Below are 18,254 nucleotides of genomic sequence, written 5' to 3'. Positions count from 1 at the left end.
GACGATATGAACGGATTTCAGTAAAACGACGTCAGCGATAAGCGTTGCCATTCTAATATTCTCTTTTCCATCAAAGTATATGTACGTAATAATTCCCACACACAGTGGCATGCTTCTCTGATATTCTATTTCCTCAAATATCAGGAGTCACAAGTTTTTATCGCTCCTCTCTGTCATTGACTTTTTTGTCATAGAAGTGTAAACAGATGCCGTTGGCAATTAACATTGGATCCATGCTACGAAGTTTATTACTTTCGTTGTTATTATCTCACACGCTGTCTTACTTCGAATGGAAACATTTGGCGCCTCTTATCCAATATTAATGTCAAATACTATTGATCGGCTATTGCCGATGCAAAAAATAATGCTTTTTATCGGTTATGTTCATAATTAAAATCATAATTGAAATATTAAAAATTCAAAAATGTAGGTAATATTAAAATTAAGCAAACATTAACTAAACAATGAACAATATGTGACGAGTTACACAATTTTATATTTTAATAATTATATAAGTTGTATGTATTTGCAAATACGAGTATAGTTGTAGACAATCAACAATATGTTAAGCATAATAATTGTCGTTGTACAATTTTCAATATTTATATATTTCACATTTACGCGTATGTTTAATGAATTTGGATTGATATGATTGTTACTAGATACGATTAAAATCTATTTTTTTCTCTCTATCTCTATATATTATCGAAAGATTATAAAAGAACAATAAGAACAACAATAATAATAATAATGAAAAAAATGCTACATACAATATTTCTTAGAAACAATAAACAATTATCAACCTTTTTTTAAATCATCAATATCACGTTAATGCGTTTTAAAAATAGATAATTAGACGGTATAATTAGCAAAGAACGTTTAATAAGGAGCAAGATCGATAATGGGAAGGAACCGGTCGTCGATAAGTTTCTCGACTAACGAGGTATCCCGTGTCGTGTCGCGCTCTAATTACTTAACATCGAATTAACTGTGTCATCCTAACTGTGTTACAACGAAAGGAAAATAGGATATTCAGGAGGAAATAAATAACGATTTCGAAATCAATTGTTTTCAAGAAAATATTATCACGAAGAAAGAACAAGGGAGGGAATAATAGAAAAGAAAAGAGAGAGAGAAAGAAAAGGATGCGTTTGGGTTAGTACGATACATTCTCGAAATATACTGTGTATGTTAATCGACTATTGGTAGTTAAGAGGATTATGACCTAGTGGTGATACGCGGCTCGTAGGTGACTATTGCGCGCTGTCGCCTTCCCCCCATTCTACTTCTCCTTCTCTTGCTCTTCTTCCTACTCCCACGTTTCCTTCAACATTTTCCATTCAGTTTCGTGCTTACGTTTACGCAATATCGAGCGAGTTGAATTTCATTTAAAAGACCACACTCCGGAATCACCGACTGGAATAGTCTACTCTTCTATTAAATTATTCTTTTTTATTTTTATTTTTTTTTCTCACACAATTAAAAAACTTAATATATTTAACTGTTGTTCTCCTCCTAGTTTTATCGTAACGGAAATACTTTTATGTGTGCAAATGTTTTTTATACATATATCATAATATATGAACTTCTCGGTTAATATGTAATTAAATAATTGAAACGGTTGTGAATGCGCGCGTTGCCTCAACGAAATTGTCTCAAAATAAAAGTTTTATCTTGGCAGCATTCTCAATACGAGCGAAGATGGCGCGTGAAAAGGAAGATGAAAAAAGAACGTGAGAAAATTTGCACACGTTAGAAAATACGGGGGCGGGCAGGAATATCATGCCACTGGCATCATCGTTATTTCGGAAAGTTCGAAAATGGAGCGTGGAAATTTTCATGTAAATAACGAACATTCGGCTACTATTTGTTTGCTCATTCGGTCTTTCTCGGTAAACTTCGAGAAGGACAAAACAATTATTGTTTGTAGTTTTCCCTATCTGTTTTCTAGAAAGATTTTCAGTTAAAATTATCCGTTGACGATGTACATATATATACTCGTATAAAATCGAGATAAAGACCAAGGTCAATGCGAGCACGAAGCTCGTAATCATGGAACATTCCTCCCTAAGAATCTATTATCTCTACACGATGTACGAGAGTCATCGTTCCTAAGCATTCTTCGCTTACATTCGATTTGAAAATCGTAAGCTAATAGAGTCATTATTGTCCAATGATCTATAATTGCAAATGTTGAAAACATTTGAAAGACTTGAAAATCTTATTTGGTACGTAATGGTTATAAATGACAATGAAATAGAATAACTCGAGTACGTCTCGATAAGAGAGAAGTTGGATACTTACCGAGAAGTAAGGCGGGTTCGCGATTGTCTTCAACGAGAGCAGCTAGTACCAAAAATAAAGGATGTTGAACGGGAAGGTATTCAAGCTCGGCGGTGCAATCGTCGTAAACGATGACTTCTCTATACTGTTTTCTTCTAAGGATTTCTTTGCCTTCTCTGGCAGTGGCGAGGTCAGCCAGAGTAGCTTTGCCCAATTGCAAACGTCGTCTATTGAATCGATCGGAACAGTTTACGTTGATAGCTCCTCTGATGTGATTCACGTTGTAGAGAATGAATGGCCGACAATCGAGGAGTACAGGACCGCTCGTTGAATGTTCTAAGATTCTTTGAGCTAGTTCGGTCGGTGTTATCGTACGCGTTCTTTGGAGAACCAATTGTTTTTGGAGACTGTTGCTCTCGGAGCAAGGACTTGCGGGAAGGCTAACCGTCTCCAGCTTGCAACGTTTCGAAGCTGAGAGCGGATGAAGTTGATGTTGATGGTAGTGATGATAATGATGATGATGATAGTGGTGATGATGATAGTGACGATGTACGTCGCTCGTTATAGTTTCGTTATCGATGCTACCGGTGCCACTGCTACTGCTACCACTGCTAATGCTATTGCAGTTTATACCGCTGCTACTGGTGCTGCTGGTGCTGCTAATGCTACTGGCAATGTCGGTTATTCCGCTAACGTCGGTGATGCAACTGTCGACGCTGCTGGTAGTTGAGGGACTAGGCGATACGGGCGACGTCGGCGACGAGAGGAAGCATGAAGACGTCGCCGGCGGACCTGGCTCGCTCAAACTACGATTCAGAACGAGTTTGAGGTTGTCCCGTGGCCGTCCGGCCGAGACCGGCTCGCAACACACTAAAGTCGACATCGATGTTGTTGCCTTTTTTCCCTCTTTTTCTTCTTCTTCTTTTTCACCACCTTTTATTCCTCGTTTCTTCTGTTCTCGTTGTTGATACCGACGATCAAGAGGAAGTTCGAGTTGTTTTTGACGTTGCCGATGATGTTGTCGACCAATTTCTGGTACAGTTACATCGAGACTTCTTCCCGAAGACAATACTGAAATACCAATGGAGTTTATCGTTAGATTGTTCGAATGAATGTATTATTATTAATCTTATTTATGCCGGGGCAAGAACAACTGTTATTCGAGGTAGATCGGACATATCTTTCGCTTTTTGAAGAACAGGTGTAAGTTTATATTTTTTGAAAGCACAAGTTGACGGGAGGTTTGCGTGAGTGTCCGTAACAACGTGATAGAAAACAAAGATAAGTTTCTTGTCGAAACGTTGCGATCTATCTTCAAGTCGACATGAACTGGCAAAAAGTAAATATTTTTCTTTTTTCAAATATTATTTACCTAGGCATGAGCTCTTTTCCCCTATCTCTCTCTTTCTCCCTATGTAGAAAAAATTTAACGTTCATTTGAAATACACGTATATACATATATATGCAAATATCTCAACGGTTATTGAGTCGAGCTTCCACACAGCTAATCATTTATATGGTTTCCTCGTTCGTTTTCTAGTAGTAACGTAATCGCGTATACTAGGGAGGATATTCGACGCATAGATATTGACTACTATACAGAGTGGACGATGGATTAGTCACTTAGAGTGTCTCTCGTAGAAGTTTTGTTCCGTCGAATATTAAAATGCTTCACGTATCGATGTACGTAGATATGTAACTACATATATATATACATGATGTCAAGATGTATTACAGCTTCTCTCTGTTGTTTTGAACAATCGAAGTGAATAATAATACTCGATAAAAATTATAACAAAATTGCTAACATTCGAGAACCACATTGTTGACTTGAATCTTTCTGAAAAATGTTTTAACTTAGATAGAAAAGAACGGACTTGTAATAATACAATTTCGTTTAGAGTGATTAAATATCATCTTTCGAATGATGAACAATATTCTGAAAACAACATTTTCAGTATGTATGCCATCATTTGTTCTCGCATGTGTCATGGTATTATCTGGGAAAAAAATTTATAACAATCCTCAGTAGCATGCATTGACCTTTAATCTCATTCTCGAGAGTGACAGTTTGATTATTAACACAATTAAAGTTTTCTCAAATAAGAATGACGACGAATCTCTTTCTCGAGATAATTAATATCCGTAATAATTCATTATAAAATTATTAATAACTTATAGTCTTCTATATTCTTTGAAGTCGTATGTCTGTTCTCACCCAGAACAGTAATAATTCAAAGTAGCTTCAATTTTTATCTTTTTAACTAAAATAAAATTATTATTTTTAAATATATAAAAGGAGCGTTAAAAAGAGGTAATAATATTCGTATAAATAAATATATTTTTTTTACTCAAATGCCCATTGTGTCGTTCAATAGTAAATAATTTCAAATAGTATGTTATTTATATATTTGAAGCAAGTACGAGTACACAAAAGGTTAATTATAATTAACGCTAGGAAATAACGATAATTTTGATTAATGATGAAGATGTCTGATTAAGACGAAAGAAAGATAAACGAACGATCGGAAGGATTTTTATGAATGGATCAACCGTGAATCACAAATTTTGATATATATAATATATATAGTGTACGCCATATGGTTAAAGATAAACGTAAGTAATACGCCTGGATGAAGAATTTTTATAGGCCTTATCTTTATTTCCTCTTTGCAATAAAAGCATCGGAATAGTAGACATCGTTGATGCTTCTTTTATACTTATTTTAAGCTTTCTCCGTCGAAAGCGAACGATAACTGCCAGAATTTCAATGTCTTTTTATAGTTTCCCCATTCATCTCATTTGTTTTTCCCGTATGGTTTTATTGTTACAACAGTTGAGTATCATACAGACTCAAAATTAGAATATAAAAGAATTAATAAATTACGATTTTATTAAATATTTTTTCGAAATTATCTGATTGTGATTATTTTTGAAAAAATACATAAAATTTAAAAGGATATCATAAAGTAAAATATAATTTAAAGATATGATAACGTTGACCATAATCAAAGATTTTTAATCAAAATAAATTATCCACTGGAACTATTTAAGTTTTATATTTACATCGGTTGTTTTGAAATATTCAATAAAATGTTGTCTTTCGGTATGAATCGGAAAAAAACTTGTTAGTTATCTACAGGTAATAAATAGAAGATACGGTAAGAGCTCCATACCACGGCGGTTAGACGATTCTAATGCGCTTGGCTCGCATCTACGAGTTGCTTTCACTCTCGCTATGACGACGGTGCCAGTCGATTATTATGCAATGCAAGCCACCGCCATTATTATAGGTCGTTTATGAACGACATCTTCCAAGGTTAATAAAGTCAATCGTTCTCTCTGATACCAGTTAATCGCGTCTCTTTCGAAAATGATTATATATGTCTTTCTGTGTGTGTATATATATACACATATGTAAATTTGAAATTTTTACTTGTACACACAAAGCTTATCATTAATAAAAATATAATACCTAAAAGTTAACTTAAAGTTAAGTATGTTACATTACTACGTATGCAGAGGATTGTGTTGAATGTGGAAATCAAAGTTTTTATGAAGACGACGTTAGACACCATCAGCATCTATCATTCTAAAAATTACATTTAATCGTTATGACTATAGCTCAAGTATAGAACACAATTCTAATTTGGAAGTTGGAATACGACCAACGTCTTCGACGTTACGAAAGAACCACCGTATGCCACGATGTCCTGATTTAGAAATTACGTGATGTACTGTGAGATTTGTTCGAAGCTTTCGTTATATCTTAACCACAAAGAAAAACTGTAAAGATTCGAATCAATTAGACTTAAAAATTAAAAGTTATCAAATTATCTAAAGCTTTTTCACGAAGAAGATGAATTAAAATCAAAATAGTAAGTAGTTTTGGATTCATAAAATTTCATTTGAGTTACAACATCAAAGAAACCCGTTTTATCAGGATTTATCGAATAACAAATAAATTAATATTGATAAATGATAATAGTTAATGTATAGATGATAAAAGTTTTCGAGAGAGAGAGAGAGAGAGAGAGAGAGAGAGAGAGAGAATTGAGAAAGTATCAAAAAGTAGCGTTCGTGCTTTTCGACTTTTATTTGATCGATCTGTTTTCCCGTTTTTTCAGGATTACAGATGATTTCTATGTCCATATTCGAGCGTGCTCGTCAATAATAGCAACACATTTCTTGGGGGTTAAGAACCTGTTCCTTCAATAGTTTCGCGCGGAAACGTTCAAGGAATCTTTTCGTGGGGACTCAATGACCTCGTGGTGACCGGGGGAAACGTTTGCTTTTGTGTCAATGCCGTGCCAACGGACTTGATACTATTCGTTCAAACAACTATGACGACGACGACGAATACGACGATGACGACGAATACGACGACGACGACGACGAGGATGGAGGATCGGGGATCGCATAGTGACTCAGTTAACTAATATTAGAAGGTGAGGAGGCTGCTCCCTGGCCCGGTCTGTCTCTATTTCACCATCTTTCTCTAAAGTGCTGCATACTCTTTCTCTCTCTTTCACACACACACACACACACACACACACACACACACACGTACACGTATACGTATACGTATACGTACATGTACACACACTTATTCTGAATATAAGTAAACCTTCTTTCTCTTTTCAACTGAGAAGTTTCGATGCTAGCGCCACCGAGACATGCGGTTTCTCTTCGACTCGGCCGACTACGGGAGTCTTCGGCTGGTACGTTCTTTTCGAATGAGTAAACACAGTGGAATTCGACGCTTCAAGCGGACCTCGGCGCACAAGCTGACCGGGCTCTCAGCCTGCAGACAGGTGTAGCGCCAGCACCTGCTGTTGTTGTTGCTGCTGCTACTACTGCTGCTGCTGCCAGAACCTTCGTCGACGCGAGGAGACGACATTCTCACCTTTTTAACACCCTTATAAAATTTCTCGAAGAATTCGTGATGATCTTATCATTTAAACGATTAATAATTTATTTAACGTTCATAATAACAATGAAGAAACGAAATATTTATTGTGTCAATATCTTCAATGTGAAAGATTGAAATTTCTGAGATAAGTACTGTACAAAAAATTGAGATACCTAATGTTTTGAAATGTAATATTTCGAGAAAGTTTGTCTCGAAATTTCGATACACTTAATCAATCGATTTGTCGATCGATTTGTCGATCGATCGTTCGATCGAATGAAAATTTCGATTCTTGAAACGTAATATTCTTTAGTTTCTTGACGATCGTGTAATAAGTATTCAGGTGTAACTATCCTGAAACGAGTCTTATTTTTCTTTTACATATTATGTCGATGTATACATTGTATTTACATTTCCCGATTGTAAAGGGGAAGTGCCAATTTCGAGAGAATGAATATAATTTATCGGCATTTCTGGAATTCCTAGATTTAGTAGGCTCAATTGTGATAAAAAGAAAGTTTCAAAAGTAACACCATATTTGTTGGAAATAAATTCGATGAGTAATATGCAGAAATCGTTTGATACTTTATAATAGAAGTCTCTGAGGAATATTTGAAATTTACGATCGAATAATCGGGTGATAATAAAAATTCGCGGGCTTTCCTTCGGTAAACGCGGCAATTTTTAAATTGATCGAATCGTTGTTCCTGACCTATAGAAAGATGAGGGAGATGGAAAGAAAGGTGAAATATTAGCGAAAAAAGGAATGAAGAAAGAGAGAAATAAATAAAGAAAGAAAGTGAAAGACCGAGTGAGAGAGAAGGTGGCTAGAAAGGGTCAGAAACCGTCGCAGTTCGTCGGAGCCACCTACCTTTTCCCGATTCGTTGAACCGGTTCGCCTTTACGACGAGACGGGTAACCGCCTTGCAAGGGGTCGCTGACGCAAAGCCTTCGTTAAGCTCGATTCACGAGGTTGCACTTTGGCGTTTCGATAAGAGAGCTTTTTGCCTGTACGCGTAATCCACGTGCGATCAGCGAAGCACACCGTATGAGAGAGAGAGAGAGAGAGAGAGAGAGAGAGGGAGAGAGAGAGAGAGAGAAAGAGAGTGAGACAGAAAAGGAGAAAGAAAAAGATGGAGAGATAAGAAACGAAAGGTAAGAACGAGAAGGACAGAAAAGAAAAAGAACGATCGATAAGAATAATAAGGAAAAGGAAGATCGAGGAGAAGTAGGAAATGGATAATAAGAGAGAGGGGGGGGGGAGGAAAGGAAAGTAAGAGACAAGAAAAAAGAATTCTTCGTGTTTAAAAAAGAAACGAGGAAGGCGGTAGGAAATCGTTTAGGAATGATTCGGCAGGCGGATCCGCCGGCCCCTGTGCCGATCTTTTCGCGGTAGCATGTTTTTCGAGCGTAACGGGGAGTCAGGCTCTTCCTCTCTCCCTGTTTTAGGACGACGCGTGCTCCGAAAGTAAATACGTTTAAGAGGAAACTTTCTGTCGTCGAGCCTTTCACGGTTGATTGAAAGAGTGAAAGAAAGAAAGAAAGCAAGAATGAAAAAAAGAAAGATAACGCGTCGCTCGACCGGTAGATCCGATCGGTACGGCCGACGAGCTAAGACTGAGGGCCGCCCTCCCTTCTCATCGTGGTTCGCGCTTACCGTCGCGCCGCTGCGGCGGAACGTATAGTCGCGGGACTTTGTTGAGAGGAGAGGAGGACGATGAGGAGGAATACTCGCGGACTCGAGTCACCGGCAAACGCGAACGCTCTTTTTCCAAGTAGCGTACCTAGCCATGTAAAATATGATTTTCAACGATCAAATATCCATTGAAAATGAATTATAAAAATCTGACCAATTTAATATAATTTTTAATCTACCATCCTAATTTGAAAAAATTACTTTTATTACAATCCATGTAAACTTGTATATTTAGCAGCGTCCCTTTTCAAACATTTTAAAAGACAGATTGTTACAGAGAGTAACAATGTTTTAAATTCTTTGTGTATTTTTATTTTAAAAGATGATCCCGTTTTAGCGGTAATTTCAAATGATCTTATTTTCTTCTCGAATGAACAAGCTGCGGTAATAGTTACCTTAAACGTCTATTTCGGATTATAACGATAGATATTGCGAAGGAGTAATCGTGAGTTCGTAAAGAAATTACAATTACAAAGTTAAGATGTGGATATTGTTATTAACCTATGAGATTATTGAACGAAATAAAATTTGCAGATAGATGGTACGTTTCATCTTTATATATTTACTTCTCGGCTAAGCTGACCATGTGTATTTATTTCATTGGATAGAGCTCTTCGTCGTTGAGAGAGCGTTGATTTAACGTCACGTCATTGAGAGTACAGTGACTCAAAGTGGAACAATACTATATGCTCTACGATGATCCTATCATATCATGATGTAATCTCGTCTTCTTTCTAATACGCGCAGTTCATCTTATCGCTATGATATTAAATTCAAGCGCGGATCGTTTGACGTTGAAAAAAGAAAATAAAAAAGGGAAAAAGAAAACGATTTAATCGAAGGCAAGCAAAATTTTGGATCGAAAATTTTTATCTTAAAAATTGTTGAAACAGAACCATCTTGAGAATAGCTACAGCACTGTCGATAGTTGCGCTCGCGCGATCTCAGGCCGCTGCATAAACGTACAAATACAAATATACGCACACACACACATCATACAACACATATTCATATATATTTGCGATCTCGTAAGTGTTCGTACACATACATACGACGAAACCGAGCGATGAGTCACCTCGAGTCGCTCGTTACACGTCGCATATACTCCGCTGTCGCAGGGTTTCCCTTCTTTATTTTTTTTTTTTTTAATTTGTTTTTTGTCTTATTATAATTTTTAGGGTCATCGATGACGAATTTCATGAAAATAAGAAGAATGCTATCGCGAAAAAGTATTACAGCATATAGTATTTTACTCATGGACGGACAATAATCGATAGATCGAACGTTTGAAAACTTTGTCGACGATGATTGAAGGTAAAAATAGGTAAAAACTTTTCTTCTGTCGTTATCAAAATCAAGAGGAATAGATAGATACAGTGTCTTATACGGTACTTCGTTTTCTTAAAGTAGAAAGTACGATGTGCTCGGCCGATAAGAGAAAACTTTCTTCCGAGCTATCTTAGAACGTAATCGTTGACATTAAACATTAACGCCGAGAAACCTTTATTCGAAAGCACAATTTAATGAATTTCTTTCTCCTTTTTCTTGTTTTTCTTTCTTTTTTCCTTTTATAATAATTTCTTTGAAAAGATTTAATGAGATTTCTTTTAACACGGCACGTCAAAAAAAAAATCGTTTTTAAAAGAAGAAGATGAAGAGGAAGCTAGGTCACTGTTATTTTTTCAGCTGTTCGTAAATACGTCAACGCATACGTATTCTCTCGATTCGTTGATAATCTCTATTCGAAGACAAAAAAACGACCATGCAAAGTTCTTCGCCTGAGCTCCGAAGTATGTACATATATACACATGTACTTCATTTACATAATTCAAAAGGACTCCTTTTAAGAAGCAGTCAGATGGTAAATATACTCGTATGGATATGAATTCAATTAGTTATTTGATTGTCAACTTTTCGCCAAGCATCTGTCTGTACAATTGATAAGAGACGACGACGATCGACGAGACGTTTTCTTTAGGAATATTTCAAAAAGAATTATAAAAAATGAAAATTTTTTATAAAATTTGTATCGTTTTCGAATATCAAGATTATTAGATATATCTGCACTTCCGGTTAAATTTTCCAGAGAATTTTATCGTTTCGACGACGACAATGACGACGACAACGATGATGATAATAATGATGATAATTATATGATAAAAAATCAAGGGGGGGGTGGGGTTTTATGTGTGCGTGAGCGAGCACGAGTTTTCGTGCGTGGTCATCTACTCTGTGGCCAAAGATAGACTCTGACATCATACACGCGAGCATCGCTCGGCCCGAAGGAGCGATAAACAGAGGAGTGCGAGCGCGCAACATACGGCTCTGTCTATCTGTGTGTGTGTGTGTGTCAGTACACGAAAGGTTTATACCGCCTGTTAGAACTGTCTCAATTGACATCTTGCAATGCACCAACCGACGTAGCTGATCTTAACGGTTTAGCGAGAAGCACGTTAGTATAGCAAAGTATCGAACTGTTTGAAACTTGAAGAAACTTACGTATCGTATAGTATTCAAAGAGTTAGAGAAATTATTTTGAGATAGTGCAAGTAGATACTTGGAAAAAAGTATAAGATAAGAGAAAAACTTGTTTATGATAAAAGAGAAATGATTTTGAAAAATGAAAATAAAAGCAAATCATATAAGAAAAAAAAAGAGAATCATATCGATATTCTTTATTATTCTTTGAAAGAAGAAAAATTCAAACCTTTTGATAGTTTTACTTGCTTAATAATAGACATCAATATTATCAAGTTCGTACATTTTGAAAAACATTTTCATCGTTTATGTCAAATTAGCTTCGCGTTTTTCGCGATGTAGGAAAATTTCACTTTGAGCGGTACAGTTTCGTCGTAGAATCGAAAATCTTTAGCGTCAAATATAAAGACGCGGTTAATCTTCTTTATATTTTTCCTCAAAAAATAAAAATGCGATATTTGACAAGTATCATAAAGATTTATAGAGATTCGAAATGTCAAGTCTTTATAGAAGCTTCTTACATACATTGTATAGGAGTCGATGATGATAACGTAGCACGAACTCTCAAACGCATGCGCATAAACACGTTTCATCGTAGCTTCGATCCAACGTCGCGAGGTTAGTCGATAAGAAAACTTATCGTAGGTATATCTACATAGAATGACGCGTGACTACGTAAAAAAATAAGCTACGAATGTTGTCTATTATGTATAAAGATATATCGTTGATCAAAGAATTCTTTTTTCCTTTTGTTTTATTTCTTTTTCATTTTTTTTTTTTATCTTTTTCTCTTTTTATTTAATTATCATACTACGAACATAACGAAAAAAACAAAATTTCAAATGTGTTAAAGTACATAAACGATCTTTCTCGTTTAACGCAAGAGTAATTCGATTAGTTCTTATTAGGCTTTGAACGTTAAGTAGTCAATGATAATTCGCTTACTGTTTGCATACATTTATATTTAAAATCAAGATCGGCATTGAATTCTTCCATCGATTACGTATTCCATACAAATTCGTGTCACACGCAGATCGATGGAAACATTTTCAAAATTGACTGTTACATCTTTCTTTTCTATGTAAAGAAATAGGTAATTCCCGCCTTTACGAATTAATTTATACAGATGTTACGTAATATATATATATATATATATATATATATATATATATATATATATATATATATATATATTCTTCTCTGTTTTCTGAGAAAAATTCATTTTTATTTTATTGAACACTGATTCAATTAATTTATTATGTTATTAATTTCTTTTCAATGTTTGTTGAAAATAAACGAACAAAAGAATGTTAAAAACTTACCTCCAAATCGAAATTTCTTAAATCTCGGTAAAGTGGCAGTAGTACAAGCACGTGTAAGGGCTGGCATCTCGTTCTGGTCTTCTCGGTCCACCAAAGTTGTTATCGTTTTCGCCCTAACGTTAGAGTCTGTAGGCGATGTGTCCACTTTAATGACGGCTGCTCGTTTCACGGGTCTTTCCTCGATGCCACTCACCTCTATGGATAATGAACACATCCTTTGTTGACGTTCTTGATCTTCCAACGTGTATGTAATATATATCGATGACAATATGAGATTTTTAGAGATTTCTTAGTATACATGTACGTGTATGTGTGTACATATGTATATACGTACACATGTGTCATTAATCCAGTACATCAATTGCAAAATTTAACGTGACATCGCTCTGCATATGTTGTAAATCGTTTCAACACTCAATGAGTAATTCTGATTTAGTAGTAGGAAATAGGGGGAAGTCGATGAGTCCTCGTCGAAGGGTGGGGAAAGTCACACGTGTGTTCCAATTGGATCGTTAATTATGAAAAGTCTCGATTTTATATTTCTTTATTGAAATATTTTGCTTTTCTTTTCTGCATTTTTTTTTTAATAACACTAAAGCGCGATTCTTCGTAATATTTTGGTCAAGTTGAGTCAGCGATTTGTTTAAATTTTGCAACGAGAAGTATGAGTAAGAAAAATCTGACACGTTTAGTTCGTTGTGTATATATGCATACACGTGTGTGTGTGTGTGTGTGTGTGTGTGTGTGTGTGTGTGTATGAATACATAATGAAAAAAAAATTTGGTCTGAATTTAAGGAAGAATGAGAATAAAAAAATAAAGAATAAAAAAGAGAAGGTAAAAGAAAGTAATGAAAGAGACTTACTCGTCGATGATGAGGGCCTCTTGACGGATGGTCTTGCGAGGAGCAATCCTGTCGATGGTTTACCACTCCGATGGTTCACAGTTGACTGGCCGCTCGCATTGCGACCGCTGAGCGATATCTTGGCGCTCATCCTCCGCCGAGATTCTCGATTCCTAAGATCCTGAGTCACGTACCGGGAAGTTGAAGACTTGTCGGAGGTCGCACGTTCTCGCGCACGGCCATGCCAACTCTCGTTCAATGTTTTTCTTTCTTTCTGTCTCTTTTTTCTTTCCGTCTCTTTTTTCTTTCTCTCTCTCTCTCTCTCTCTCTCTCTCTCTTTCCCTCTTTCTCTCTTTCTCTCTCTTTCTCTCTTTTTCTCTTTCTCTCTCTTTCACTCTTTTTCACTTTTTTCAACGACCGCTAGCTAACGACCGTCTTCTTCTCGAGGTCTGATTTCGATGGCCACAATCAGCATATTTTAATGCTTGATGGATAAGAATTTCTCGTTTCCTGACTGCTGATTTTTCTTTTTCTTTCTCTTTCTCTTATTTTCCTCTTATCTTTCATGTGTCTGAAAAAATTGTAACTGTTGACCAGAAATATCAATTTTTTAAAATTTCTACGAAACTGACAGTCTTACCGTTAATTTTAAATAATCGGATGAAAAAAAAGGAAATGTTTCCATTTATTCTACATTATTATTGAAATTATCAAAAAAAAACTTTCATTCTTGCGTGGAAATTTTTAATCTCTCGAATGATCCCGCTGTCGGTTATGAATGTCACACGTGGAAAAAATTCGATCGAATTCTTCAAACATTTTCCATATACAAAGCTAAACATATGTATGTTATATACCGAAATATACGAAATGATGAAAAACTTGTCAACCAATGAATACGAGTCTTGGCTGTCTATCGAGGTCGACTTACTCTTAGCCGTCTATAAAAACGAATAGGGGTATGATTCTGTAGAGAAAATTAGTAACTGTCTATGTGCGTGTGCGTCTGATTCATGATTCCTTTGTTCGTTCTCGTCTTCTTGTTATATAGGTCCACATCGTCAACAACGATGATGACGAGCATTATTTTTTCGCAGTTAACGAACAAGTCGAAGGTCGTCAGAAAAGTACATTGCCCATACATTTTTACGGTGCTTATGCGCCGTAAAAATCATGAAACTGATTCCCAAAATAGAGACTTTCCTTTTTTCGTAAGCACGTTTCTGTGAGCACTTTAAAAGTATTTTCGAATCTTTTCGGTACATTCGTAGAGCACGATCACAACCAATGCGTTTGACTCATGAACGCATTTATCACATCGATACAGAAACCTTCGAGAGGGAACAGGAACTTGCGAGCAACGACCGCCAAGGCAAGCAAGACACGTACGTATTTCTCTTTCTTTGTTCTAACGAGACAATCGTTGATCCTTGCTATGATGCCCTTCCGGAAATTTAAGTTAAATCATGCTGCGATTCGAAAGTAATCTATCGTATTTTATTAATATTATGTATGTGGCGAAGTCCTCTATAATTTTTGGAAATATTTTCGCAGTTTAACTATTCAAAAATATCCATAATTTATGTTGTATGAAATTTATTAAATCTCTTAAAAAAAATGTCACAAAAATCAGTAAGAGATCAGTTGAAAGAGAAAGATGAATAGATTAAAGCTATATCATAAGCGAGGATAAGAGAGGAAGAGAGAAAGAAAGGAAAAGAGAAAGAGAGAGAGGAAGAAACTTGCTTCTCCGCACTGTCTCTTTCTATCCTTCGTTCCTTCTGCATGGCGTGTATATTTAAATAGAATTCAGCCTCAAGGAGAAAACGCAAGGCTGCGGCAAGGACTCCGACTGTTTTATGCTTCCACGTAGGATCACTGCTACTATCACTATGTCTACCAGCACGAATGAAAGACAGTGTTCAACGTTAGCCGTTTCTCTCTCTCTCTCTCTCTCTCTCTCTCTCTCTCTCTCTCTTTCTCTCTCTTTCTCTCTCTTTCTCTCTTTCTCTTTCTCTCACTCTCTAACGCTCGTAGTTACCGCACGCCGACTTAGTTTAAACGTGTTTATAAAGCGATTGCCCATCCAATACCTGTTTCTAGCTGACACGTGAAATTGGAACAATCTTTTCTTGTAATTTCTACATAATCGTACAAAATCTTTGAAAATTTCGATGAAACGTATTTTTTACGAGCCGTCGTCACATAGTAATCGAATACGTTCGACTAATACGTCGTAAAGAATGCAATCGACAGATGGTTTTGTATAATGAGTTTGCTCGTTTTTAAGATTCAAGCTTGGTCGATACTTCGTCTTGTCTTGAACTCGAATCGAATTTGGTAAACGCATTAAAGTGAAATAAATAAGATGTATCTGTCTTGAGGAATTTTAATTAGGGGGAACATTTATGTTGGTGTTGGTTACACCGATTAACTTAAAAAAAAAATGGTGCGAAGGATGTGAATATTGAAAGACTTCAATCGTTTACTAATTTCTGACTCATGTTAATATATGATTCATAACAAAGTAATGTTAGGGATCGTCTAGAAATGTTTAAAGAATCATTGATCTTTCACAAAAATCTCAAATGGTGTTATAGTGATGGCATAAGTTCCGTTTTGTAATTCAGTTTATATTGTACGCTTAAAAAAAAAAAAAAAAAAAAAAAAAAAAAAAAAATATATATATATAGAAAGAAAAAAAAAAGAAAGAATGAAAACAAAAGAAAGAAAAAAGATCACATTGCAGTAGGGAGTAGAAATGCGAGCGTGCGTGTCCCAACGATTAGGGGTGGCATACGGTGCGTATTAGCAACATAATCAAATCACATGGACCCTCGGAGTTTGCCTATGCAGGAGCGAAAATTTCCGAGAGAGCGTCTATCTCTCAGGAAGGGTGCAACTCCGCAAACGGATAACGTTGCTGAGAATATTATGAAGGAAGAAGAGAATTCGTTTTTCTTTCGTGCATCATCGTTTCTCCCTTCTCGTTCTTTACAGCCCTATATTGCCCTTCTATATATGGGAGTTGTTTCATCTGTTTACTTTTTATTATCTCAATGCCACCAGAAAGCATTCGATGTCGTTCAGGGGTGCCGATAATAAATTTACGATACCAAAATTCAAGTTGTCTAAATAGAAAGAAAAACGGAAAAGTTTTCTTAAAGAATTTACGTTTACGCATTTATCAAATGCGTCGATAATCCTTATAAGATCGAAATACTATTACTTCCCGAGAAATCTATACAGATATATACTTGTAATACTCTTCAAGACCCAAAATATAATACAATGATAAAAAAATAATCGATAATACATGATCTACATAAAATCTGATAACACTTTAAATATTAATTATCATTTAATGACGGACTATGTAAATGGACTTTATGTAAAATATATAATGTACGTACAATAGAGAATAAGAGTACAATAAACGAAAAAGTTATTTTTACGTTCTTAACGAGGTCAGCTATGATCAATCGATCGGTTGGCTCGGAATAGTAGTAAATTGTTGCTTCGGAGAAAGTCGAGACTATCATTTATAACAACATCGACAAAACTAAAGCACTCTTAGGTATATCCACAACATTATAAACCGTTATGGTTATAATGGTAGATTATTGATATATAGTTTAGATTTCAAACGTGTTCACTTGCTTCTAAGAAATATAAAGAAATTTTAACATAGATATAAAACTGCCGCAACGATTTAACGCTAATAGTTTTTAAATTAAAAAACAATCTGTTTTATCTTATCTTTATTTGTTTAATTTTACGTCTAGTCAAAGTACAACTTACGAGAAATTCAGAAGTAGATCGAAGCTATTCGGAGAGAGCAACCTTTGCTCGCGGCTTGCTCCGTAAGTACTGCTTATACGACACGGCACTGTTCGACGGGTTGCTCCGACTACGGCGTCGTTCTTCCTCGCACCCTCTTTCTTTTCCTACGGCGTATCGTAACGTTGTACCACTACCTCTACCATCACCGCATAATGTCCTAGGCAACTCGTCTTTTTCCAATACGCATGCGCTCATAGCTTCGCGGTTGTACGTTCGTTCGTTCAGTACACGTCACTCACGCAACTATTCCTCCTCTTTTCTTCTCTTATTCTCGTCCTCTTTTTACGTAGGTTTATATACATGATCGTATAGAATCGATCCGGTCACCTGCCTTTCTTCCATCCAAACCTTAAACCCTAAGACGTTTATTTTCTTTCCTTTGTATGAGAATAACAAGCCAAAGATATTGGAAAAGTTTCTTTACAAAGATTCAAAAAAATATTCTATATCATTCATTCAACTATAAAAAAATAATTTTATTAGCTCAATTTTCAAGCATAATCAATTAATTTAAGTAAAGTGAAATTCAACGAATTTTATGATAAACTACGCTTAATCAACCATAGATAAGATCTAGCCTTGCTTCTTTTCATTTTCAAAAATGACACATTTGCCCGTTTAATATCAAATTCTGGTTTATATCTATCAGATGCGAAACGATCGAAGGTGCTTCCGTGTCTGACGAAGTGCTTTTATTCTTGAAAATGACTTCATCGCTCTTTGACGTACGTACTTATATCGTATTTAAATTATATCGATCGATATAATACGTCATAGACCGACCTAGAATCGACTATTCGTGACATGGTTAGAGGTGCTTTACGTTCGATTCGCGCTAAACTTATCGTTTGCGAGTAAATCTAACATTAATTATATA

The 18,254-nt window shown here is 35.7% G+C and overlaps 1 protein-coding gene and 1 long non-coding RNA gene across 4 annotated transcripts in view; one reads left to right on the top strand and one right to left on the bottom strand.

Moving 5' to 3' along the window:
• Positions 1 to 17,478, bottom strand: part of LOC124952260 (dual specificity protein phosphatase 10-like) — a 50,007-nt gene extending 32,529 nt beyond the window's left edge. Inside the window, exons 1-4 of one of the 3 annotated variants that reach the window (XM_047501843.1) lie at positions 17,336 to 17,478; positions 13,556 to 14,120; positions 12,692 to 12,886; positions 2,305 to 3,354 (exon numbers count right to left, since the gene is read on the bottom strand). In XM_047501843.1, coding sequence (XP_047357799.1) covers positions 2,305 to 3,354; positions 12,692 to 12,886; positions 13,556 to 13,685 — 1,375 coding nt within the window. In that variant the 5' untranslated portion in view covers positions 13,686 to 14,120; positions 17,336 to 17,478. The remainder of the gene's footprint in view (positions 1 to 2,304; positions 3,355 to 12,691; positions 12,887 to 13,555; positions 14,121 to 17,335) is intronic. The other 2 variants (XM_047501841.1, XM_047501842.1) reach the window with 2 other exon arrangements.
• Positions 3,183 to 8,321, top strand: LOC124952268. The gene is made up of 3 exons (XR_007101850.1): positions 3,183 to 3,622; positions 6,411 to 6,731; positions 6,936 to 8,321. It is a non-coding gene; the product is annotated as an uncharacterized LOC124952268 (long non-coding RNA).
• Positions 17,479 to 18,254: the final 776 nt, after the last annotated feature.

The sequence above is a fragment of the Vespa velutina genome, chromosome 10 (genome assembly GCF_912470025.1).
Source record: "Vespa velutina chromosome 10, iVesVel2.1, whole genome shotgun sequence".
Taxonomy (NCBI): Eukaryota; Metazoa; Arthropoda; class Insecta; order Hymenoptera; family Vespidae; genus Vespa; species Vespa velutina.
This window is presented reverse-complemented; position numbering and strand designations above follow the sequence as displayed.